The following is a 26655-nucleotide window of genomic DNA, read 5'->3' on the forward strand; positions in this document are numbered from 1 at the left end:
GAAGAAAATGTTTTGTTGTTAGTCGACTTCTGTGAGTGAGTAAAAAGACAATCACGTGCTTGTTACTGGATGATATAATAATTGATTGGATTCAAGTTCTATAAGCTCAGAGTGAATGAAAACCATGAGGTCATAGATGTTTTATAAGACAATGGCCCCACTGGGCACAAATATGTGGAGGGACTCACACCCTTTCTACACCAGAGCAAGATTCACCATGAAGGAGAAGCAAAACAACGACGGATACACTGTTTTAAGTCGTATTTTAGTCATTTTGTGTTGCTTTATTATAGCCACAATGAGACTTTGTGATCATTTAAAGTCTTTTTTTGTTGTGTTTGTGGTAATGTTGCATTTCTTTAGTCATTTTAGTGTCTTTTGACACTTTCTGTCTATTTGTATTTGTTTTGTATCTTTTTTTAAGTTGGTTTATTCACTTTAAACAAGAAATTAAACTGTTTCATGTGTTTTCAGCTGGATATGAGACACCTCCATCAGTTTCTGTTACTGTCTTTAATTCTATCTTTTCTTTGTCCCATTTATTTCAGCTTCATCTCTAGTCAGTATTTCACTGCATAATCCACTGGACTCATCTGTAGTTGGTCTATTTTACACAATACATTTGCTGAACATCTACAGAATGAAAATAGTTCTTCCTATTTTTAAGCCATTTTAGTGTTTTATGTGAAAAACAAATCTTTCAGTGTGGTTGGAATATTTTAGGCTGTTTCCAATCAGCTCTACATAAAACACTACGATGGCTGTGTTCCCTCTTAATTCAACATTCATTTTACATATATTTTTCAACAAGTTGATATGAAAAACATGACAGGGGGCTTTTAGATATGGAGAAAGCAGAAGATGAGAAGCTTTTGCCGATTAACCAGCCTCATATGTTGAACCTTTCAATGTAATGGACCACTTTTGTTCTTACTGAAAGAAAGGATCTGAACATTTCTTCCACTGCATCTCACGCTCATTTTGTAATTTTATTTTGGCTTGTTTAGTACTTTTGTTCTCTTTTACTTTGGTTTTATGTTATGCTATATGTGATCTTTGCTTTCTTCACCTCTCTCTGCACTTTTCCTGCACAGTGCTAATCCAGCTACTGTAATCTGCAGAAGTGAACATGTGCAGGATTATTGAGATACAACTGAGATGTTATTTAAACCCAAATAAAATATTCAGTGGCAAATAATATTTAAAATATTATCATTGCTTATATTTCATAAGGTTGACAGAGCACAGACTTTTGTGCTCAAATGAAGAACTCTTTTAAAAAATAATAATATTAATAATGCCAAAGAATGGGTAGCAGCTGCAGTTCAGGATTTCAAATAGGAAACCTATGATGACCACAATATGACAAAAAAAATCGCCTCCTCCTTGGGTAATTGCAACATTAAGGTACATAATACCTACTAAAACAGCAGTTGTGATATAAAACCTGTATAATCATTCTCTCTGTAAAAGGTTCAGTATTTATATATTCACTTCGGTAGCAGCAGTTTATAACCTGATCAAAGCAGGACTAGAGATTACACTTTTATGAACACTGTGAGTCACAAAATGTCAATATGCCCGCTGCGTATTACCTCCCTTACGTATCATTTATAGCTTGTAATATATGCTCATCTGTTAAAAAAAAAAAAAAAAAAAAAAAAAAAAAAAAAAAAAAAGTTAAAATCTGGTAGCAAGGGTGTAAGAAAAATAAATTTTTAAAAACCTGTGGAAAAGTTAAAACTAATGGCAAATATATGTAAAGTAGATAAAAAGGTGAAAACAGTGTAATTCTATAGTCACATGCTGCAAATTAACAAATTACTAATTTTAAAAAAACACACTGCATTTTGAAAATGGGCTGTTTATTTATTCTTTTACTGTTGATGTGTAAATTTAGATATTTTTTCCCTGTGATTTTACTAAATATTATGTGTAGTTTAACAAACATGGAAAAATATGTAGAACAGTTACTTTTTTTCTTGCAGATTCCAACACTGTAAAAATAGTGTGATTTTACGGTCAAACATTACAAAAGAACAAACTGCTATTATGTATAGATTTTTAATGTGGACATTATTTACAGATCTTGTCTGTTTTTTTAGGGTTAAGATGTGGACTAATGCATTTTTGTGTATGATTTTATTATTATCTGTAATTTAACAAATCAGTAACATAACAGTTAATTGTTTGAAAATTTAAAAATTGCTGAAACATTCATTTGGAACTGTGTCTGTTTCACTCCACTACATGTTAGAGAAAAAATATATTAAGATGACTGCACAAAATAGCAATATTAGTCTCTGCGGTGTATCTCAGTGTTTGGCAAGAGAAAAATGTCAATGATCTTTTTTTTTGCTTCCAACAAATCCTAACCCTGAAAATGACACAGTTTCCCCTCATTTAATCTTTAACCTCAACAAAAAAACACCATTAACTCTTTCCATATTTATGTTTATTCCTTTAGGCTACACGAAAAGCCACTTTAAAAAAAACACATGTGGAACATTGTTAAACTTTTTTTGTTGATGTTGTTTTAAACAGGATGTTCATAAAAACCTGCAGCAGAATGATGCTCAAATCGAGTAAATAGAAACAGCTCTGGAACTGTAACAGTCTCTGTAAACAAGAACATGTCCAAAACATTTCTCATTGGTAATTATGTACAGTTTTTTTTTCTTTTAAAAGCTTCCTGTCCATCATGAGTTACCAGAACTTGGACACTGGCAGCATCCTCGCAGCCTCCTGCCGCTGCACCTGCGGACAGTACCGGCGTGTGTGAGCCTGGTCCCCGGTGGCTTTGCAGATGGGGCAGGTGTACTTCCGGAGGATAGGACAGGTGACCCTCCCATCGTCCGATCTGAGCCTGTGTGACCGGTACACCCTTGCAGACTCCCCGTTCTGCTTGCAGAAGCGGCAGTCCGCTGCGGAGGTCAGGCTGGTGTCCGACAGGCTGCTGATGGAGCTGGTCTCCGTGGAGTTCCTGCCCCTCTTGGCCCGAGGCGAGTTCTGGATCCACGATGCCGCAGCCTCCTTCTTCTTCGGCGCCTCGGTTTCCCCGCTGGGGTCCGCCTCTCTCCCTCTCAGCCCCTCCAGCAGCCTGGACAGGTTCATGTAGTCGTGCCACATGTCAAAACAGTCCCGGTCAGTCAGGAGCGAGCTCTGCGCATCCATCCTTCTGTGCGTTTTTCTTGTTTTTGTTTTTGACTTTGTGTTGGAGCTTCTTATATTTATACATGTCAGGAAAATGGCTGTAAAGTGCAACAATGTTTGGATCCAATGGGCAATATACAGATCACTGGCAGGTGTTTGGATAAAAAAAGAAGTTTGTAGTGTGGCCTTTCAGCCCACAGTGTGACATTTGGAGGACCCAGCTGGACAAATTTTAGACCTCTGACCTTATGGAAAACCCTCCTGCTCCAGATGTGCAGATATTTAAAAATTATGACAGCATTTAGAACTCACATCAGTCAACACATGCACAACGTTGCATTGCACTGCATTTTGAATATGAAGATAAACAGATATTCCTTAGACACTAGTGATGGATGGATCAACATGTATGCAATATTATCTGAAAACTACTGAAGCAACTCTTGAGTTATGGCATAAAACACAATAACACACACACACACACACACACAAAATGGGCAGAGGGGTGACATGTATTGCAAACAGGGCTTGTATTTTGCTTCTGAATTTTGCAGATGTGCACCAGCCTTTCTTTAGCTGCTAAGGGTCAGACAGAGGTCATGCATTTGATTCTGATTGTCACCACTACTCAGATGTTAAAAAAGTGACCTGATGCCCTAATGCATACACAAACGCACACACACATACATGCACACACACACACACACAGAGAGACACTTGTTATCATTGTTCTGAATGTCTAACCGAATCCATTGATTCTTTGATTTTAAGATCACAGAATTTGCTCCTGTGACAAAAAACAAAGATAAATTGAATGTAAAATAATACAGATTTTTTTTTTGGTCTATTATAACCTAAATAATGAAATGCACAACAGGTATATAAAGTAAAGTTTTCCCTGTTGCCCTAATGTTTTTAAGCTGTTTTGTAGATTTGTTTATTTGTTATTTCCAAGAAAAAGTCTAGTATTGGGTTTGATGTGTTATTATGACAGAGTAATTACACAAAAAACACACATGCATGTAAAGAACGACAACGGGTTAAAAAAGGGAAAATGAGTATTTGTGGAAGACTATATCAGTCAATCAATCAGACTTTATTCTTATAGTACTTTTCATACAAATGAAAACTTAATGTGCTTTTGGAACAAAGGTAATAAAAAGGTAATTACAACAATTAATTTAAAAAAAATACCTGAGGATCTTCTAGTGTAGATGTGTGTATAAGAGCATGTTTAAAGTGAACTAAAAGATTTGCACAAATTGTGCAGATTCTGATGCTAGAAGTGAATAGTTATTGATGATAAATTTAGGGTTATTGACACTTTGATGTGCAATGCAGCAGAGTGACTGAATCAGACATTAACAGGTATGTAATATTCAGTGCATACAGCTGTTAATGTCATTATATACTGACTCAGGTTTGGAGTTGAAGCCTATTAAATGGCATCACAATTATTATCAAAATGCATGTTGGAGCTGTCTGACAACGTTATTGTTTGTGTCGGCGGAAGTGATCGCCTTTGACAATGAGGATGTGTGTTGTTATTTGCTGGATGTGTGTAGCTGCACAGCCACACACGAGCCAGGCGCCCTCCTGATGACCGCTGGCGCCGCAACGTCTGGTCCACTTTCAGAGAGTACCACATTTAAACGCACACCTGCACTTACACCACCGGCATGGACCTGGAAACGCGTGTCGCTCTCCTTGATGTCGGACGGGATGTTTTCATCTGATGCGCAGGCTCTAAAAACCCGTGCTGCAGGCTACGTAGCTCTGCTTTGCATTGAATAAAGTCTGCAAGAAGCACCGTGAAGCGAAAACAATTTTGTTTGTTCAATATATACTGAATCGATTAAGTGTGCATCACAAAGTATAGTTAATAGGAGTGAAGAGGCTGATTTCTACTTATTTACAAAGTAAAAGTGTCGCGTGGGTTGGGCGGAGTGTAAAGAAGTGCGGATGGGGGTGGGGGGGGTGCGTTTATTATCACGCATGCGCAGTTTCATACCGGCGACGGCTGTTCAAACGGTGGCCTAGCGACTAAGGGGATTACGGAGCCCAATCTGACAGGTCAGATAACAATAAATGCATACATTTTCGCGCTGTTTCTTTGTCAGCGCTCTATAAAGTGATTCGAATTGATTTCTTAAAGTCAGAAACGTTTCGGAAACGTTGAACTGCCTCACGAGCTGACGTTAACGTTGGGTTTCAGAGCTAAGCTAACGGTAGCTAATGCAGCTAGCCACTGTTTGCCAGCTAGCTCTCGGTAGTAGAAGGGGGCTAACAACGGCTTTGACATTAGCCAGCTGACCAAGTGTAGCCTCTCCGCGGAGCCGTTCTTCAATATTTTTGCTTTGCCGTGTGCTTTGCTGATTTGTGAATCGATAACGGGCGACATTGCCCCTGATCAGTAGACAATAATATGTTTGGTTCCTCACTAATAACGCAGTGTCAAGTCACAGAAAGCTAACCCGCTAGCTTGTATCCTTAAATGCCCCCATTTGTTGAACTGTCTTTGATAAGAGGAAAATGCCCCGTTAGCAACGCCGTCAATTATATAACCAACATATAAAGGTTTTCTGTATGGGTCGTTACCTTAGTTAGTGATTGTCCTGCTAAGTCTTAGAATCGACACATGAGGAAGGCAAGTGAAGGGTGCCCTGCATGTAATGTTATGCTGTTGGGGGTGCAAAAGAGGGCTTTGCTATCTGTCATTATGGTACTGTGTTGTAAATTTGGAATTTTAAAAAAAAAAAGTGTGCTCCTAGTAATTTCAAAACTTGCTCTGATAATAGACTTCTGCTTGTTCTCAGGCTGCACAATGAGTCAGGGTAAGGACAATGCACGACTCAAGAGCTACAAGAACAAGTCTCTCAACACAGATGAAATGAGAAGAAGGAGGGAAGAGGAAGGCCTGCAGCTCCGCAAACAGAAGAAGGACGAACAAGTGAGTAAAGTGCAGCGAAAGTCATGTGTGTGATGTAAAAATGAAGGACTTGTGGCCCCGCTTTACAGGCCATCGTCAAACATCAACAGTCCTACTGATTCTGAAATGTCATGGGGTAGTCCTGCTGTGTTGTTAGCAATGTAATCATTAGTGGGAAATAAACTCAATTAAACCACAATATTTGTCTAAATATTTATCTATATATTTTACAGCTTTTTAAGAGGAGGAATGTTGCCACTGTGGAAGATGATGGCATCCTGGAGGATGATGGAATGGCCGACAGTGGCTATCTGGAGTCCCAGGCTAACAACATGGACCCTCTCGCGGTTAGAAGGCGTTCATCAGACAGCCTGCTATTTAAAGTCAGATGTGACAGCATTTCATGTGTATTTTATCAATTCTTCATCACTTTGCTGTGCAGGGTGGGGTCATCTCTGAAGACATGACTCAAATGATCTTCTCCAGCTCTCCTGAGCAGCAGCTAATAGGTACTCAGCGCTTTAGGAAACTTCTTTCTAAAGGTAAGCGTGCTCTATCTGTACATCATTACTTTGTGTATGTATGTGTTTCTCCTCTCTTCACGAGAACTGCACCTGCCTCTACACTTTATTCATTGGACTGCACTATGGTTTACAAGGGTTGGATGATCATTCGATGCCCTCAGCACAAGAAACAACACATTGTTTTATGCACACATTTATTAAATCCCCTAATTAAATTACACATCAGTTTTCTACAACAAAACATTTGCAGTGTTCAAAATCTGCTACTGTGGCTAATGTTTTACCGCTGCAACAGCATTCATGTGACTTGTGCTACATTTTAATTTGAGGAAGTAGTGTAATATGTTCCTGGAAAAGTAAGGCTATATTAATTCCTGCCATGTCACCTGCCCCTCCTGAATGTCCCACACAGAACCCAACCCACCTATTGATGAAGTCATTGCCACTCCAGGGGTGGTGGAGCGTTTTGTTGAATTCCTGAAGAGAAGAGAAAACTGCACATTGCAGGTACATGTCCTTATTAAAATGTTGCAGCCAAGGTGTGACAAAGCTGAGCAAGTTAAGATGGCATGAAAGATTGCACAGTTGACTTTGTTTTTGTTTATGATGTGCTATTCCTGTCCTAACTTTATATTTCAATATGTTGGGGGTGGTACAATTACTTTTCTGTATTTTGAATATTGTTTTAGTTTGAGGCTGCATGGGTGTTGACCAACATTGCTTCAGGTACATCCCACCAGACTCGGGTGGTAATCCAGGCGGGAGCTGTGCCCATATTCATAGAGATGCTCAGCTCGGACTTTGAAGACGTACAGGAACAAGTAAGGAGGATTTCTTGACTTTTGTTGCTGCCTTATCTCAGCTATTTCTTTTCCTTACTGCGTGTCCTAATCAGGCTGAATAAAGCATAGTCCTATCATTGAAAATTGTACATTTTTAATGTTGTTTATTGTCTGACTTGTATAATTGCTTCTCCCCTCAGGCAGTGTGGGCCTTGGGAAACATAGCAGGAGATAGCACAGAATGCAGAGACTTTGTCATAGACTGCAACATTCTGCCTTCACTGGTGCAGTAAGTAGCAGCTCAGTGTTGCATTGTATTCTTCCTAAATATTCTTGTTGTACTTGCAAAAGCATAAGAGCAACTTTGATCCCATATCCTTGGTAAAATTCTACATGGTACGATTTCTCTTGCAGGTTACTGGCCAAACAAAATCGGCTAACGATGATGAGGAATGCAGTGTGGGCGCTCTCAAACCTGTGCAGAGGAAAGAACCCACCTCCAGACTTCACTAAGGTAATTTGCCAAGATAAACATATCACTATGGCAACTGCACACCTCTCACATTGCTAAAGTACATTATATCTTTTCAAGGTCACAAGCTGGATAAAGTTGCTTATGTTTGAACTGGAAAACCGTTGTACCCACAGATCTTAACACAACTCATGTTTTCTCCCACCACTTTTCTGTGTCAAATTGTTCCTTCTAGGTGTCCCCATGTCTCAGTGTGCTGTCTTGGCTGCTGTTTGTCAATGACACAGACATCCTGGCTGACGCATGCTGGGCACTCTCCTACCTATCTGATGGCCCGAATGACAAAATCCAGGCTGTTATTGACTCAGGAGTCTGCCGCAGGCTGGTCGAATTACTGATGTGAGACCATAAACACATATAATTACAATTCTGAGCGATTATTCTATTGAGATATTTATTGTTGGACAAGTGTGTTTAGTTTTATGGCTGTAAATAAGCAGTGACACCCAAGTGCTGTAATTCACTGATACAGTAACAGAATCTGGCGTGTACCGTATTAGTCACCACTGTGTTGGGTGTGACAGTCCAGATGTGGATTTGTTATGAAAATTTCAGACTGTATTTAAGTTTGACCAGTGCATCTCCAACAGTGACAAAGTGTAACACAATTCAGGAGAGAATTCCCTCCACCTTAGAAGGTTTCTATAGCGTCATACTAAGACCATGTCATTGTTATGTGATACCACGCTGAAACTGAGAGTTGAACATTATTTAAGCTTGAGATCCAACCTCTAAGTGATCACACTCTACAATTCTACTTTCCTCCAGGCACAATGATTATAAAGTGGTATCTCCTGCACTGCGGGCTGTTGGAAACATAGTCACTGGAGATGATCTACAGACACAGGTAACAGCAGCAGCTACACAAACAGATTTACAATACTTATGCAAAAGGTAGCGGAGCTTTTCTGACTTTGTGTGTAATTTATATTTTTACAGGTGATTCTGAACTGCTCAGCGCTGCAGTCCCTACTTCACCTCCTGAGCAGCCCCAAGGAGTCCATCAAAAAGGAAGCCTGTTGGACAATCTCCAACATCACTGCAGGGAACCGAGCACAAATCCAGGTGTGTTTGTATGCATGGCATTCTGCATAATAAAAATAATTTTTACAGAGGCTGGAAAGCGGAGCACTTGAATATTTTAGTATGTCTAATAAATCTTGTCTTTGTAGATGGTGATAGATGCAGGTCTGCTGCCTCCTCTTATCACTATCCTGCAAGTAGCAGAGTTTCGCACAAGGAAGGAGGCAGCGTGGGCCATTACCAACGCCACCTCGGGGGGCTCCGCAGAACAGATCAGGTAAGACACTCATGCTGTCAACAGATAGTATGTAATCTACTGAAATGTGACTTATTCTTTGGTAATAGATGACATTTTGGTGTCTCAAGAAAAAAATTAACTCATATCACAGATCAAAAATAATAATACAGTGCATTTGGCTTCTCTAAAGGTATTTTAAAATTAATGATTGTAGAAATCTCAACAAATAGAAACTCAAAACCTAAATGTTGAATCTCTTCATAAATTATTTCAGGACATGCGACCTAGACTATCAGCAATGAGCTGTTAATCTGAATTCTGCTACTTCTAGGTAGTAGGTTGGCAGTGGGATTAGGGAAACATTTTTTTAGCTGGTACTCAGACCTCAGGTGTAGCTTTATCTTTTGATGCAGTATGTGTGGCCTGCTGACTAATACTTTCTATCCATTGTTAATCCAAAAACAATTATTTGTTTTACATGAGTAATGAAAGTTCTATTCTGTATCTGTGTATATTCACTGCCACCTGCAGGCACCTTGTGGAACTTGGCTGTATAAAACCTCTGTGTGACCTGCTCACACTTATGGACTCCAAAATAGTTCAGGTGGCTCTAAACGGCCTGGAGAACATCCTGCGACTGGGAGAACTGGAGGCCAAGAGGGGAGGAGGCATCAACCCCTACTGTGCACTCATTGAAGAAGCCTACGGTAAGCACACACACTGTCACAACAATTACACTTCTCTACTTGGTGAAGAAAGCAGTATTGCATGTTAACACTGCAGAGAAACACCAGTGCAGAAGATAAAACTGTAATCGTTCCTTTTTGCTTCTTCCCAGCAACATTGTAGAGTAACCACCAATACTGTCTATACCATTCTATATTTTTCACATTTTAGAGGAGACCTGTTCTTTTCTTATTTTAGTCAAGCAGGCACATCTTAGTGTTTTTGCTGTCAGTGATGCTGTGAGGTTGTGTAGAAAGGCCCAAACACCTACAAGCAGCAGGTATTTATGTAATAATGTCTGCTGCTTATCAAATGATGCACTAACTAATTTAGCTCAGGAAGTTTTTACTCACTGTAGTATATTATATATGTTACATAAACAAACAAAAGACACACTTTGACTTTAATAGTTACACTGATATACTTATGGTAACAATCCTCATAAATTATATTGTAGCCTTGTTAAATCTGAATGTTTATCTGAGAATGCAACTATTTTTTTTAAAGATCACTTTATTTGCTGATGTGTTCTTTTAAATTAAATTAACAGAGTAATCATTCAATTTGAAGCATTTTCCTGATTCCCCAGTGATGTGAAGATGTTAAATTGAGCAGGGTGTAAGCCAATCAAATCTTTACATTTAAGAGACAGAAAACATAAAATGTTTTAACCGTTTTGATACTAATATAATGAACTAAAACAAAATTTAAGGCAGGGGTGATGAAACATTTTATGAGAAGATAAGAAAATTACAGCCATTTTGTATAATAATTAAAATAAAAATATGCAGGAAATGTCTTTGGGCTTAGTTTTTTTCAGCTTGGTCAAATTTGTCAACACAACAAGCTTTAGGAGGCAGTGATGTCAGTGATGGCCAAACCAAGAGTTAGAAACAAAACAAAAATAATAACTTGTGAGATAAACAAAACTATAATACATTTGTCTGCCACTAAAAATCGTTTTCATTATGGACCAATCTGCCTATTGTCTTGATTCATTGATTCATTCAATTGTGTCATTTACAACGTGTCAGATAGTAAACAATAGCTTTCCAAGGGCCCAGATGATTTATTCAAATTGCTTGTTTTATTCGGCTGTAGGAACAAAACCCAGACATTGTTTGCTATTATAAATGACACACAAAAGCTGCAAATCATCGCATGTTAGAACCTATATCAGATAAATGTCATTTTTACTTACTGTAGTAGTTACACCGATATGAAAATAGCCAATGCATTTTTAGTTGATATACTAATTTGTTAGTGCAGTGATTGTTGTAGCTCTAGACAGTTTTACTTGTTAGGTGAAATAATGAATCAAGTATTTAAACTGTTGGACGTTACCTTTTTTGTAGATAGACTAACCATTTCATTACTTCTCTACTTTCTTCTTCTCAGGTCTGGACAAGCTGGAGTTCCTGCAGGGCCACGAGAACCAGGAAATCTACCAGAAAGCCTTCGACCTGATCGAGCGCTACTTCAACACTGAAGATGAGGATCCATCTCTGGCTCCGGCCGTCGACCTGCAGCAGCAGCAGTTCCTCTTCCAGCAGTGCGAGGCCCCGATGGAGGGCTTCCAGCTATAATGCTAAATCCTCCCTTTCCCTCGTGCTCCACCTTCATCCTCACCTATGCTCACTTCTCTCACTCTCTGCCCACTGCCATGATCCAGGGTGACAACAGCCCTCGGCTTCCCCTTTTCATTGTCAGAGAGGTTGATTTAATCATCATGATTATTTAAAAAAAAAAAAAAAAAAAAGATAACTTTACAGGAGCACATGTGTGTGCGTACGTCCAACTTGGGTCAAGTTCTGCAGTCTTGTCAGCCAGTTTGTGAAGGTTTTCACTCATCATTCTGTCTTGCGCCGATTTCCTCAGCACCTGAACCCCCCCCCTCTACCCGCTCAGGCCCCAGCATCTCCTACTAGCAGATTGTCCCTGTAACACCAACCCTTGTATTTTGTTTTGGATTTCCTCCTCAACGCATCCCAAATGAAAAGCACCTCTCCATGTTCCTGTAGGATTGGCAATCGCTATCTGTGAGTCAGTGGGAATGTTCGGACTGCACTGCTTGTCTGATTGAAGCATTAAGGACTCGCAAGACAGACAAACATGGACGTGATTTGTACCCCTCTCCCACACACATAGAGAAGAATGATCTAACCTAAACACTGGACTGACCATGAGACGTTGACCACATGTTTGACTGTGGTCACTGGACTGAACTGCCCACAGCGGGGCCATGTGGCCAGTCTCAAACCAAGGACTGAACTGACCTCTACGAAAGGCACTTAATCGACTCAAAAATGGAGATTGGATTCCCTCACATCCCGTCTCCAACCACAGATGGACAAATTAGAAACTTGACTGTGTTGCTGAAGGGTGGAGCTTGTCAGTGACAAACCAGGCTGCTTGCATTCCCTCCTGGATCTCATATCTTGCATTCCTCTATCCAGTAATGGGACTTTTCCACCTGCACAGGCTCCATCCTGAAGAATTTAGACTGCCTCCTGCCTTCTGGTGTGATGTGAATAACCCCATGGAACCATGGGAATTGGAGTCTTCCCTCGCACTGAGACAATTAGACAGACTTGGACAAGACAAAACAGACTATTTAACGCTGGATTCTGTCCAGCAGTAGACCAGCGGGAATTTTTATTATCTTACCATAATTTCATTTCATTTCATTTGCAGCACTTTAGTTCAGGACTGATGCCTGCTCATCGACAGATACCGTAGTTCTGACATTAGCTATTTAATTGGTTGATGACACGGCTCTTCCCTCCTCAGGAAGCGAGGTGTAAAGAGGGGTGGTCTCTATCCTCGGTCCCCTTCTGGTATGACAAGGATTACACTGTTTACCCTTCCCACAAAGGGACTCAAGCAGATTGTGGACTGAAACTGTTGGCACACTTATCACAATCAGAGGATCATTCTGCCTCAGCAAAGCTAGAAGAACTTTATTCTTACAACTTTTACCAATCGGACTGTATTTGGAAAATTAGCTGTTTAGCTGTGAGCAGTCTAAAACAAGACTTTCCAACACATGTTCAGGTAGTGTGTTTTCAATTTGATCATGCCAAATCATTATCACGTATATCAGCTAGTAGGCCTAAAGTTGGTCTGTTTTTAAAAAAAAAAAAAAAGAAAAGAAAAGAAAGAAAAGAAAACATGATTAATTTTTTTTTATTTGGGGGTTAGCATCTGTCATGTAGCTGATGGTGCCATAATCCTTCTTCTACAGAAATCCTTCCACATAATTTCAACGAAAATCCAGATTAAAACTTGAAAATCCTGGTATCACTTTAGTTAGCAAAACTGAATGTTTGTTTACCAAGTCCTCTTTACATTGCTTACTTTTGTCGATATCTCAGCAAGAGATGACCAGCTCTACATGTTCATTACTGTTTGTTGTATTGGGTTTGTGCATCTGTCCCCTGTTATGCCATTTGCATAAAAGTCGTTTCATGAACTACAGTGTTATATGAATCGGTTTCATTGTAGTTAGTACACAGGAAATTTTCTTTATGAGAAGTATACAACTATAAAAGAATAATGAACTTTATGTGCTGGCGGCAAGGAACAATTATTTTCAATATTATTCTGATTATTTTCTCAGTTGTTTTTATATGTTATATAATAGTGACAAAATGCCAGTCCCAAGGTCATGGTGCTGGTTTTGGTTTGGCTTTTGAGCCATACCAAAGAGATGAATAATTTACTGTCAAATAAAAGTAAGAAAACAAACATGTTCCCATTGTAAAAGGCAAAGTTTAGTTAGCAGTGCTTCATGTATAAGGACACAAGGGGATACCATGATTTTAACAAGACAGAATCCATGAAAATACCAGCAAATGCTCAGTGTTTGAGGAAATGACATTTCCTTTAGCTGTGGAGTTTAAATGAGCCAGAACCAGATGAGGTCACGCAATCAGCCAAGACATCTCAAGAAGAATTTCTTTATTGAACTTTTTTTTTCTTCTTTTTGTGGTCCTATATACTAACAGATGCCACACCAGCCTTGAACAAACAAGCCTAATTACATGAGTATCAGGACAGGACAGACAGTTTGTGTCTGATCCACAACTTGATGTTCGAGGAAAACTGAAGACTCGACATGTCTTCAAAAGGCAGTTTAATGCGAACACTTTACCACTGATGCAAATTTTTAAAAACAGGCTGCCTTTGGCAAAAATGTATGAGAGGTAAGTGTTTGAAGTTCACTAGATGCGTTGATAAGAAGAGAGCTTGACTGATCCCAGTGGGGAAATAAAAATTGTCTGTTAAATCATTTGTCACAGTACCAAGTTCAGTCCTGCTATAGGTTTCCATTCTCCTGTGAGACAACCAAATACTGGCGCCGCAAAAATGGTTGGTACCAAGAGCCAGTTTTATAATTTCATACATTCAGTCAGATAAAACTGTGCATTATAGTATTAAATAGTTTATGGTTGTGTGCTAAGGCCAATCTCCAACTACTAACTATTAACTGCTGTGATGTCTTTCGATTGTACTACTTCTTCAAAGGATGGGAGTGAAGAGCTCGGAAGTCGTGGTTCATACAGCAGGAAGGGACACTGCGAGCCCAGTATGTGGGGAAAACATGACCCAGTGAAGACGTCTTCCATCACTGAGGCTTCTCAGACAGGGCAACAGCATTTTGGCTTTCTCTTTGGAGTTCCTCCCTCCATTTGGCTTTCTTCGCCATGTTTTGAGCTGTCAGGGACTCATTCCTGCCTGCAGCCTGTAACGAGAATCAAATACAGGTCAGAATATTTTAATGTGCACTGAAGTACGAGCAAACAGTTAAACACAATATAGTGAGATTATCTGGTTGTAGCTGCATAAAAGAGCATTTTTCTGGCTTCACACTCTTCTATCGTGATAAACAATATGTTTGGGTTTTCTAAAGGGAAGCAACTCATATTTCCATTACAGATTAATCTGTTGATTATTTTGCTAAAATATTTAGTTGTTTGGTCCAGAAAATGGTAGAAAATGGTGATGAGTGTTTCCCAAAGGCCAAGATGAAATCATCAGGAACTGAGTTTACAGTCATACAAGTGGAAAGAATTTTGAATTTTAGGAAGCTACAATCAGAATTCTAACTGAAACAGATTTATTGTTTATCCAAATACTTGGCCATAAATCGAACAGTTAACTAATTGACTGATTGATGCAGTTATAGCTCTGAACTGTAGATCAGACTTAATGAGGAATCTGAAAACATCAACTTTTTGGAAATTGGGGTTTCTTTTCAAAATGTTCAGGTGTGTTACTGACCAAACACTTAATTGGAAGTTGCAGCTCTGTGTTTAATAATAAGATGAAGCAACAAACGAAGGCAGGGACAAAGGTGCTTATTTCCATAGTTGTAAACCATCCATACAACATTTCTCTCCTTGTTGACAGATCCTGGAAAAAAAAAAAAAAAAAAAAAACAACTATGCGTGCACACAAAATGCATTCATCCTTTGTCACTCACCCTTTTGCCCAGGATCACCATCAACAAACAGGCCCCTATTGTGGCGGCCATCATCATATAGGCAACCTTCACTCTAATTTTGTTTCTGGCCGCATCAATCATCTCGAATCTGTGGAAAAGGCAGATGTACAAACACTCATTAGAATGTATTCTCTTCAACACACTTGGGACTGACATTGTCATGAAACAATGTTGACGACTTCAGCATTGCCGCTTTCTTTAGATATTTTGTGCGGTTTTTTTTGATGCTCAGCGTTGTTAATCGTGATTTTCCTTTGTAGTTTCAACAACATCAAAAAGCTATTCAAGCTTTTCTCAACATCTTATGTCAGCATTTAAAATACGAAATATTCTCATGCTGTGTCCTGAGTCCTTTGTACATTTTGTTTTGTTATAGAGAAGATAAGACGAGGTGGGAGGGCTTCAGGTTCTATGCATGACAAGGAGATGTTTTATCGCAGCAGCAGCAGATCAGATGAGATCTCCACCCCGATGTCAGGAACCCTAGTAATTACTTCCAGCCACAAACAGATGCTTTGTTTGAACTGCAGCCGTCTCAGAGGACCAGCAACACACTGTGCCGCTGCTCATCCAGTTAGTTGGCTCTGTTCTTGTGATGTAACTTAACTAAATCATACAAAGGGCGTATCGGACACCAGTGTGCTGGGAGGTCTCGTATAAACAGGAAAAGGCTACTTACGACACAGTCTCTGGTATCTGGTCTACTGTCTTAAAGCGTCCCGTCCACACCAAAATCTTCTTGTCCATGTTTGAGGGTCTGCAGCCTGGGAGTCTGAACAGAGGACGCTGAGCTGTATGAAAGAACAAAGCACACATAATAATGAACAAACAAACAGAGTGCAAGTCCAAAAATTCACATCCTCAACGAAAACACTGATTCGCGAAATCGCCCGCAGACTGTGACCCCGTTTCCTGTGTCCCTCTTTTGGGACTAAAGAATAACATTCTCACACTTAACAAATAACTGAGACCTGTTATGTAAAAAAAAAATCAACTTGACAGGTCTTATAAGGGTGCTTCTGAGAAATTAACTACTACTTAAGAAATAACACTCAGAATTTTGTAGTCATTTGTTTCGTCAATTCATACCGTTAAAGCCGTGAGTTTACATTTGGAAGATAGTAACCAGTGAATCAGAAGTTTAGCAGACATTCAAAAGTGTTCTGAATTGGAAGTGAAAAGAGCAAGGAAATGATTGTGGATTTCTGTGATTGAACTAAGCCTTGCTTTGTAAGGCTGAACACGTGTGGGACAAAATCAAAAAGCAAAACAAAAATAGGACATGACAGTTTGTCTGTGATCCAAAACTCCACCCTGTGCTGGTGCTGGCGCTGAAGGTGAAGGCTCTGACTTCGCTTCTGGCAGTTTATTGCACATCCCTCTGTGGCTCCTTGTCTCAGTGATCTGTCTGCACCTCGGACCTGGTTAGACAGAAAACAAAATAGAAGTAAGTGTGTTGCAGAGCTCCAACCGATCATCATTGTTTATGAATCTGCAGACTGTACTTGGTTAAATACTTTATTTTAAAAAAATCTATTTTACTTCCTTAGTCTGCAAGGTGACTCATTTGGACTGTTTGTTTTATCGGGCTAATTGTCCAGAACGCCAAGACATTCAGTTTATGTTATATAAAAACAAGAAAAGCACATTAGTGAAGCAGGACCAGCAAAGAAAAGCTCAGTGGTCAGAGGACATAACACATGGACACAAAGGCCTTCAAGCACAGTTTCTGGTTCGATGCCATGAATCTAACTGCATATCGTTCCTTTCTTACACCTAAGGTCTGTCTGTACTGCAACTATCTGATAAAGGCTAAAATACCAGAAGAATAATGGATTATTCAATTATAAAAGTAGCAACAAAACAATAAATGGACTAATCACTCCAACTCTACTGTGTCGGATTTGAAGACAATCCTTGGACACTTGGTTCAGATTTCAATTAAAGATCAATTATGGTGATGATTATTTTCTTAAGGTTGTTTTTTTTCCCCTGCAAAATGTTATGAAATTCTAATAAATCATCACAGTTCCACAAAGCCCAAAGACATTTTTAAAATTGCTTATTTTATCCAGTCCCAAATCCAGCAAATCTCAATTTCCTGTCTCATAAGACAAACAAAAATACAACGCAATACAACTAAGGAGATCAAAACTGGGGCATATATGTTTTTTTTGGGGGGGGAAGGTTGTTTTATCACAAAACTGTTAAAACAGTTGCTGGTTAATTTTCTTCAACGATCAATCTGATAATCAGCTCAAATGACACACATTCAATATAGAATCTAACAATATATAATTTTTCACTCATAAATACTCGCAAGATGCATAATTACATTCAGTAATATGGACTCAAGAGGTGTGTCCGCTTTATGAGGTCTAAGTGTTGGAGTTTTTGTGTGATGATTAAACCGGAAAACCAAATTTCACAACAGGTGTAATATCGACATACCTGTCAACAGAACCTACGTGCCGAAAAACACACATCTCATACGTTCAATCGGATTGCATTATGACTATCAAAGAACAAGTGGTAAAATAAATAACATTTAACTAATTAATTCAATAATAATATTTTTAAAAAATAAGATTACAACTAGCTTATAGCTGTGATTTTGACAGTGACGTTAACTACAAGTGCCAGGTGGGAGAAAAACACAGTGCCAGCTAGTTATTATTAGCCGAAAGCAACACAGAAATTCCAGTTAGCTCATACGAACCGAGGAGGCTGCCGATGGAAAGGCGAGACCTGATGAAATTCATGTTGTTTGATGAAGTAACTGAGGTCCGACGTCTCTATAAAGCCATTAAAGTGCGTAGACGCAGTTCCAGCCCCCCTTCAGTTGCTGAATGTCAACTAAACCACCAGGACCCGCCAGATAACAACAGGGGGGCGCGCAGTTTGCCTGATCAAAAAAACGAAATAAGTCGCATTAAAGTCCGTTCCCCAGTTGATGTGTCTTATTTTTATGGCTGGGACGATGCCTTGGGATTCGATCATGGTTATGTTTCCTAAAAAATATGTAATGCAGTTGGCGTTACGGTGAAATTCAGTAGAGGGATTCATAAATCAGTAGGGAGAGAGCAGCCTCCAAGGCAACACGTTACTTAGTCACATTATATAATGGTCTGTATCAAATAAACTGGACTGTGTGCGTTGTTAAACACATGCATTGGCTTTGGGCAAGTCTTTGATTTATTTTATTAATGTTTGGAGCAAATGCGGTAAATATACTATCATTTAATCGTGTATTTAGCCGGACCTGACTGAAAATATGCTTATTAATAGTAAACGTCATTTTATTTTAGATTAGTTGGGGGTTTGATGCGTTATTTTCGCACTGTATTAATTATATTTTTTTAATTAGTCAGGTATTTAAAAAAAAAAAAAAACATAGACATAATATTGTTTAAGTTAAGTTTGCCAGGTTCCTTTGTATTTTTTATTTTTTTAAATAACCTTAATAATTAACCTTGGAATGTAGATTCGTACCGCCAGTCTGATTTCTCTTCTGGAAAGCACTTCGGTTCGGCAGCTGTCGCTTTAAATGTGTTGCATAAACAACGGTGACCTTTCCGCTGTGATTTACATTCAGGCACCGCCTTGAACAGCCACCCCGCGTTGATTCTGCGGAGGACCCTGCAGTCCACTATGGCGGCGCCCGGTGGAACTTTAAACTGTGAGGACTTTTCAATGTTTCAGGTAATTTTAACGAAGCATTACTAACTCTGTGCAAAGTTGTCACGGATTGACAGTCATCCGAGCCGTGACCTTTCGAAAGTTCGGCCGCCGTGTTGTGTATTTTCCGTGTAATCCAGTTAATTGGTGACCCTCCTGGTCATAGCGCTGCTCTGTAAAGGTTCAAGGAGCAGGACTGGATCAACTCAGTGAAAACTGGCAGCATGTGGGTGAAGAGTGACTGTCACAAGGCTCCAGAATAATATATTTGGGCAAAATGTGGAGACTTAACTAACTAAACTGCAGAAATACTTTAATTTTTTAGGTGATAAAACAGAAATATTACGACAGGTGTCTAAAACTGTGACTATCGAGGGGTCTCCAGGTGGTTAAAAAGATTAGAATACAAGTATTAAGTCCCACAAAAATATCCATTACTTTCCGCTCTTTTTCCTGTCAAATGCTGCAGACTGCCATCTCCTCAGGCCTTCAGTTTTTTTTGTAAGAAGATTAGACAATCCGAGAAGGAAAAGCCCCACCCCAATGGAAATGCATTCAGCTTTTTATAATAATAGATCACACATAGGCAATGCTCAAAGGCAAAAAATTAAGCTCTGTATAAGCCTCATTGTACTTTCAAATGTATTTATAGGGATGAAACAATAGTTATTTAGTGTGGAGAAGTGACCTGTATTTGTATAAATGCAGCATGCAAATGGTCTTCTTTTGAGACTTCAAGTAAAAAGTGGAAAATCTAAACTCTGTTGTTCTGGTGAGAAAAGATTTGAACCAATAGTTTTTGAGCTGTTTAACTGGTGACAAATTCTCAACCATTAAATTAATCCACAGCCTAGTCAGGTTTGGCTTAAAAGGACAACGATCAGATGGTGTCACCAGCGCACAGATGCTCCTTTGACCAGTGACTATTAAAGACCACCTTAAAATGCAGCTGTACTAAAATGACATAATTCCACAGATGACAAGAATAAGACAAGAACTGGCTGTTGACATGCTGGATACTTGAATGTCAGCCAAGGCCAACAGTTAAGAAATCACTTCAGAAAGCATTGCTCAAAAATCTGCCACACGATGCTCTGGATCAGGGGTGTCCAATCCTGGTCCTCGAGAGCCACAATCCTGCATGTTTTTGGTGTTTCCCTCTTCCAATGCACCTGATTCAAATGACCAGGATCGTTATCAGGCTTCTGCAGAGCTTGATGATGAGCTGATCATTTGAATCAGGTTTGTTGGAAGAGAGAAACATCTAAAACATGCAGGACTGTGGCCCTCAAGGACCAGGATTGGACACCCCTGCTCTGGATGGACACGTCTGATAATCCTGTCCCCCAAAATGTCTGCCATATTCGCCAAGCCCTTCAGGAAGAGTGGAACAACTTTCCGTAAGCCTGCATCGACAACCTCATTACTTTTTTGCATTGCAGATGTGATGCACTACAGGATGCAAATGGTGGACAAACTTGTTACTGACTTGTCAATCCTGGTCTATGACCCCTCCCTGCCCATCATATCTATCCAATATAATGGATACTTAGTTGTTTCATGAAGTCCATTCTTTTGTGGAGATTCCATGTGCTGGAGCAAAAAATACTTAATCTCCTATTTTGAAAAAAATGAATGAATTTCTTGCAATACTACATGCTGCATTTTTGTTTTTATTCAGTATAGATGTTTAATTTATGCCAAAAAAAATGTGGGCAAAAAAATTCTCAAATGTTTAAAGTTTTATACACAAACAATCCTTTAAGATCTTTGCTCATATAAAAGTGTCAAAAATGTGTTTTAATCATCAAGAATTCTCTGAATAAATAATCTGTTACATATGTTTAGAATTCTGACCAGACATTCATTACAAGGTTGATACTACTTGAGAAGAGTTCTTTTATAGTTTTTATATACTTAGTGTCGCTATTACCCGAAAAGCATTGAGGTTTAATGTCTGGCCAGAATGATAACTTTCTGACAGGTGTTTACCTAAATAATCAAACCATTTATCAAAGTGCTTTTCATCCATTTGTGTCTACTGGTAGCAGGCTTAAGTAGCTCAGATGTCCGTTGGAAAGTGTGTCAACTGGTAGAACCAGAACTAAACAACCCGTTGATCTCATGCTCCGTCCTACCATTTCTTGTGAACCAGATCCCAAGATACTTGAGCTTTTTGGGCTACTTGGGCAGGGCATCCGACTTCACTGGTCTGCTGCTACTAGAGATTCACATTGTGACAGTCATAAACATAACCAGAGGCAAAAGACATTTTGAGGGCATCCAAACGTTGCTTTGACAGTTTCAGTGAAGTGAAGGTTCTGATGGTCTTTGTGTGCCTGTGTGTGTTTATCAGGAGGTGCTAAAGGCGATGCGCACCATAGATGACCGCATCGTCCATGCCCTGAACACCACCGTGCCCACAGTCTCCTTCTCAGGCAAAGTGGATGCCACACAAACCTGCAAACAGCTCTACGAATCTGTGAGTGCGACTTTCAAGACAGGGATAGTGTGCTTGTTCAAAACCTGAAACACTGAAAATGTGACTCCCTGGACAATAACATGTGGTTGCATCCCACAGATGATGGAGGCTCATCTGAGCAGAGACAAAGCTATCAAGGCCTGTATAGCCCAAACATCAGAGGTGGTGGGACACCTGCGTGAAGAGAGGGCAAAAGACAGCGAAAACCTGGCACTCATCAAACAGCTCAGAAAGGAGCAGACTAATGTAAGTCCTATTGCTGAAACACCCAAATTAAATGACAGTCTCATTTGGCTCCACACTGATCTTGGTAAAGAAGCAGAACAGACAGATGTGTGAAAGAATTCTTCAGTCCAATATGTTTAAATCGAGGGACTCAAGATCACCTTTTTAAGGGGAAGAAGTTGGACCTCTTTGTTTAAGATGTTTGAGAAGAGCTACTGTGAGCAAGTCTGAGCATGTGTTTGGATCATAATTGTTGTTCAAATTGTGTGTGCATCACTTCAGTGTTGCAGATGGAACTAATTTTTATTGCTTCATATCTTGCTAGATAGATAACTCAATCTGCAGAAATATTGCATATTTTGTTCGTCAGTTTATATTTTATAGAAATAATTTGAATGTGCAAAATAAATAGAAAATAAAGTTTCAGATCCATTCAGTAAAATACAATATTTGCAGAGTAGAAATAAGAAGTCTTCACACATCTGTTTCAAAAGGCTGACTCGAATGAGAGAGATAAGTATTTCCAAAAGTTTTTAAAAAAGACTCCCGCTTACTCTCTAAGTTATTTAAATAAATAAAAGCATTGAAGCACAGATACATCAAAGTTGTGCACAAGTACTATTCTTGGGTATGTATGAACTGCAGAAGACTGAGAGATGAGTTTTAAGGTGGTAAGGGGACTCTAATGGAAACCTATTTGCATTGTGGGTAATGTAGTATACAGTGTTTCAGTAGTTTTACAATTTGTAAGAAATAAAAAAGTCCAGATATTTCGGTCTCCGTTTAAGTTTATGAGGGACAGAAAATGTGGCAGGAATTACATCGTGAGAACATAATGAGCAGATTAATGCATCTTTTGTCTTCTTGTTTCCAGTTAAAGCTAATGCAGTCAGAGCTGAATGTTGAAGAAGTTGTCAATGATAGAAGTCTGAAGGTACAGTATGATTGCTAATACCATCAGTAATGTGCTCATCATTTTATATAATCACTCATAAATGAGCTGTCTTTATCTTTTGTGTCACTTATTCAGGTTTTCAATGAACGGTGCAGAATCCACTACACGCCTCTGAAGGTCAAGTGAAGCTCCGTCTGAGTAAAGGAGAGACTCCACTCGAGGTTGAAATCCGGACTGGAGCTGAAACTGTGAGCTGCTGCTGAGTCCTGCCTGCAGGCTGTTCACCATCCAGACCTCTCTGACCTCTTCTCCATCACACTTCTATTCCATTGTGATTACTGTGTTGCATTACCACCGCTGTCAAATCGTCATCCCTGTGCTTCTTTGAAGAGAAATATTGTACAAAAACAATTTTTTAAAAAGACAATAAAATGTTTTTGAATGACGCATGTTGTCTGTTTTCAGTCGGCTGCTACTCTGCTCTTCTTCTACATGCAATAGACCAAAGTGGCAGTTTAATATGCTCACTGTTCATTTCCTCTATAGAATTAAAAGCAAATCCTTATGAAGCCAAATATGGTCGGTTTGTGGGTGCACAACTCACTGACATTTTGTACTGATGTTCATGTTTCCAACAGGATGAATTGTAAGAGCTTTCATAATTCATAACTTTGCATCTAGCACCATCATGAGGCCAATTTTAATGGCAAGACTTCTGTTTGCGCTATATCAAATAATTTTTCCTCCTCCAAGAAAAGTCCAACACCAAGAAAGTGTTTCCTGGTTTGTGTAATCAGATTGCACATCAAGAGAAAGTTCAATCTTAAACCCTGAACACAGTTAAGTGAAAAAAAATCTGTTAAGATTTGTTTCCATGGCCGCTGGATCAACAAACCAGGAGGTTGTAGAGTTAAGAAGAAAATACCACTTACTACAGCTAATCCCTTCCCTTAATCCATGCTTCAAAAAGGATTAACCTGCAACAGTAGAGACAATAAACTCTCTGTCCTCAGTTAGGGAAAGGCTAGCCTACATGCAACAACTTACAAATATAATTAGATTTGAAGTCCATCTGAAAAAACGAAAATACTGGTGTACAAGTTAAACAACTTCCAGACTGAGTCATGTTAATGTATTTATTGTTTTATCTCAGTTGGATTATTTGTAACCGTTTCTACATTTCAACATGGCCTCTACATTAGAAATCACACATAAAAAGCAACGGTTTCATAGAAATCCTTTTAAGTCTGTTTTATGCTCTCTTCTTTATTATTTGTTTTTATTCCTGTAGAATGTTTAAAAAGCAGTCCTGTTATACATTTCGCATTTTGAAATTTAGGTAAATATTTTGTTGTTGTTGTTGCAAGAAATACATTGAGAGTTGGGTTTTTTTGGTAACTTAATGTAATTCCATACTGAAAAGAAACAAACACAATCAATTGTATGACTTTATTATTGCTTTACACAACAGTTTTTTCAGCTCCATCCACTGTTGATTATACAGTTTGAATACCACACTCTGTATGTGGTAATAGACTGGAAGTGAAACATTATTGTACAGCAATATTGTTGCATTTTATTCTTTCAGCATAACAAAACGGTAGATTTTGCTTTAAGGCAGCAGCCTGGAGACAGAGAGCAGCTGAAACAGGCTGAGTGGCTGCATTAGAAAGGTTCGAGTGGATCATCTTTGGTGTGGCCTTCTTCAACACCAGTCAACTCACACTTTCCTCCAGGACACAGAAGCTTTCCAGAGACTATCATATGAAGGTAACTGCTTCCTCCCGCATGGACCTGCATGAAGAAAGAGGAGAAACATACAAATGAATATGTTGACGTAGATCTTGTGTTGCTGAACACTGACAGTCTTCAATCTGTTTAAGAGTTCACCACAAAGTCACAACTAATTCAGCCCTCACAGTAAACACATCTGATTCTTTTTTTGCTATTTTAAATGATGACAAATAATGTGTTGTATAATGAATGTAACAATAGACCGTTGACTTGTCCAGGGCCTATCCACCCTACAGAGGATAAAGCGGTGTATAGATAATGGATGGATGGGCAATGTCGATTACCGTGATAAAATAGTCGGTTCCAGCCATGATCTGTTCCCTGTATGTGACTGCTCTGAATTCCTCAGACATCTTATTTGTCTGTTCCTGTATGTGGGACTTCACCTATGTTTGAATGAATCATAATGGGGTGTAAATCCAGACTGCAGAGCAGAACGTTGTGTGTGGAGGTTAGAACGAATGAAACTCACCTCAGCACAGATCTTGTGAATTTCCTGAGAGGCATTCCTTGTGTAACCCAGTCTAAAATTTGCACTTTAGACTAGACTGGCTAAAATACACATAAAGTCAATTGATTAAATATGTGATTAATTAATAAGCAACATGACTAAAAACATCTACATATCTACATAAATATATTGGCTATCTCATTCATATAAATAGTTCAAATGTTTCAGCCAACACAAAGTTTTTGTCATATTTGAAATATAAGTTCATTTAAAGCAGATTTGTTGGAAATGTATTATTTTTCTGTTCACCGCTTAATTTGTTCATGTCAAGCTTTTATTTTCTGTAATTTCGTTGGATGATGTACCTGTAATATCCAATCAGAGGTAGATGGGTGAAGCCTAATATGGAATGTGTGAGAAATCTCTGGGCACTCAGCTCTATCCAGTGAAGGAAGCAGACGCTCGTAAGTCAGTCTGGTAGAAATAGTCTCTAAAACATGAGGATGCAGAGTCTAACTGGTTCGTTTTGGACTGTTCTAATCTGATGTAAAGTGAGTACTTGATGTCTTTATTCTTATGTGCTCAGACGGCATGTTTTGTGCAGAAACGTAAAATGCTAACCGCGATTAGCGGCGTAGCATGCTAATGCTAAGGCTAGCCTTGTGTTTCACTCCTCTATGCAAAGAATGGAGGTATAAAATAGTTTTGTTTTTTTTTTTAAATTAAAGAGACTTTTAAATATACAGCAGAGCATCTTCTATTTTGATCATGTCTCATGTGGTAACGAACATCATGTTATATGTAAATTGGCGTTGGCAATAATTGATAAAAAGGTGAAGCACTGTTATTAAAATGTCTCACAATCATCCCGCCACAGTACATGATACAGTGAGTGACATCCTGCATACATGAAGTACACCGAATTAACTACGAACGCTTTGTTTTTGCTGAGTTCCACTGGATGTACTGAAAACTATCAGTGAATTACTGTGAAACTGAAACAATTCTAGAAAGCCAGTGATTCTCAGGCCCTTTCTGGAGCGAAATATGTGACATCACCAGTGATGTCACATTTTTTTCATCATATTCATTTAAATATGATGTAATATGTGACGTCACTAATGATGGTCAAGGACATCAAAGGCGAAATTTGTGACATCATTGGTGATGTCATGAATTCGTAATGCAAAGGGCCTAAGTACCCCATATTTTCAATGCAACTAGCAGCTGAGTGAAGAATACACGATGACTTCCGTGCAGGGTGACCTTGAGGACATTAGCCATGTCCGCAAACAGCTTAGAGTGAAGGAAGAGGAAAACAAGATGCTTACTGAACAAACAGACTGTCTAACCAGCAAAATGCATGAACTGGAAGTTGAGGCAACAAAACATTTTGAAGTTGCAGAATTGTTGAGTGAAGATAACAACAGTTTTGCTGCACAAATAGACTGTCTAACCAGCGAATTGCATAAAATGGAAGTTTATGGACGTTCTCTCTTTGACAAGGCTGTCAAAGAGAGAATTGAGGCTCAGGGGCTGAAAAAACATGTCAAACAGTTGACTGATGAATTTGTATATTTAAACAACGAGCTTAGCCGTGGCAAGACGTTGGTATGTCAGCTGGACGAACAAATAAAACAGCTGACCAACGAAACAAGATACCTAAGCACCGAGCTCCACAATAAGACAGCCACAATGCAGGAGCTGGACGAACAAG

At 39.0% G+C, this 26655-nt stretch overlaps 4 protein-coding genes across 5 annotated transcripts; 2 read left to right on the plus strand and 2 right to left on the minus strand.

Annotated features, from left to right (window-relative positions):
* Positions 1-2706: 2706 nt before the first annotated feature.
* LOC103368936 (nanos homolog 1-like) lies at positions 2707-3174 on the minus strand. The gene has a single exon (XM_008297484.1). The coding sequence runs from the start codon at positions 3172-3174 to the stop codon at positions 2707-2709; it is 468 nt and encodes a 155-aa protein (XP_008295706.1).
* A 1787-nt stretch (positions 3175-4961) lies between these two features.
* Positions 4962-13656, plus strand: kpna1 (karyopherin alpha 1 (importin alpha 5)). Its single transcript, XM_008297473.1, has 14 exons — positions 4962-5226; positions 5970-6103; positions 6316-6429; positions 6525-6624; positions 7019-7113; positions 7296-7427; positions 7589-7677; positions 7803-7902; positions 8096-8259; positions 8689-8767; positions 8860-8985; positions 9093-9220; positions 9713-9888; positions 11306-13656. Exons 2-14 carry the CDS (start codon positions 5978-5980, stop codon positions 11491-11493), a joined length of 1617 nt encoding a protein of 538 aa, XP_008295695.1. The 5' UTR covers positions 4962-5226; positions 5970-5977; the 3' UTR covers positions 11494-13656.
* Positions 13657-13844: 188 nt separating this feature from the next.
* On the minus strand, positions 13845-18284 carry fam162a (family with sequence similarity 162 member A). The gene is made up of 5 exons (XM_008297474.1): positions 18133-18284; positions 16727-16834; positions 16093-16204; positions 15393-15501; positions 13845-14651 (listed from the first exon to the last, which is right to left on the minus strand). Exons 1-5 carry the CDS (start codon positions 18173-18175, stop codon positions 14535-14537), a joined length of 489 nt encoding a protein of 162 aa, XP_008295696.1. The 5' UTR covers positions 18176-18284; the 3' UTR covers positions 13845-14534.
* Positions 18285-19010: 726 nt separating this feature from the next.
* mix23 (mitochondrial matrix import factor 23) lies at positions 19011-23139 on the plus strand. Of its 2 annotated transcripts, none has more exons than XM_008297475.1 (5): positions 19011-19115; positions 21448-21573; positions 21673-21819; positions 22673-22732; positions 22829-23139. In XM_008297475.1, the coding sequence occupies exons 1-5, from the start codon at positions 19065-19067 to the stop codon at positions 22877-22879; spliced, it is 435 nt and encodes a 144-aa protein (XP_008295697.1). In that variant the 5' UTR covers positions 19011-19064; the 3' UTR covers positions 22880-23139. The 2 variants fall into 2 exon arrangements, with proteins under 2 accessions (XP_008295697.1, XP_008295699.1); XM_008297477.1 differs by having other exon boundaries at positions 19014-19092.
* The last annotated feature ends 3516 nt before the right edge of the window (positions 23140-26655 follow it).

Source organism: Stegastes partitus, unplaced genomic scaffold (assembly GCF_000690725.1).
Source record: "Stegastes partitus isolate 25-593 unplaced genomic scaffold, Stegastes_partitus-1.0.2 Scaffold1223, whole genome shotgun sequence".
Taxonomy (NCBI): Eukaryota; Metazoa; Chordata; class Actinopteri; family Pomacentridae; genus Stegastes; species Stegastes partitus.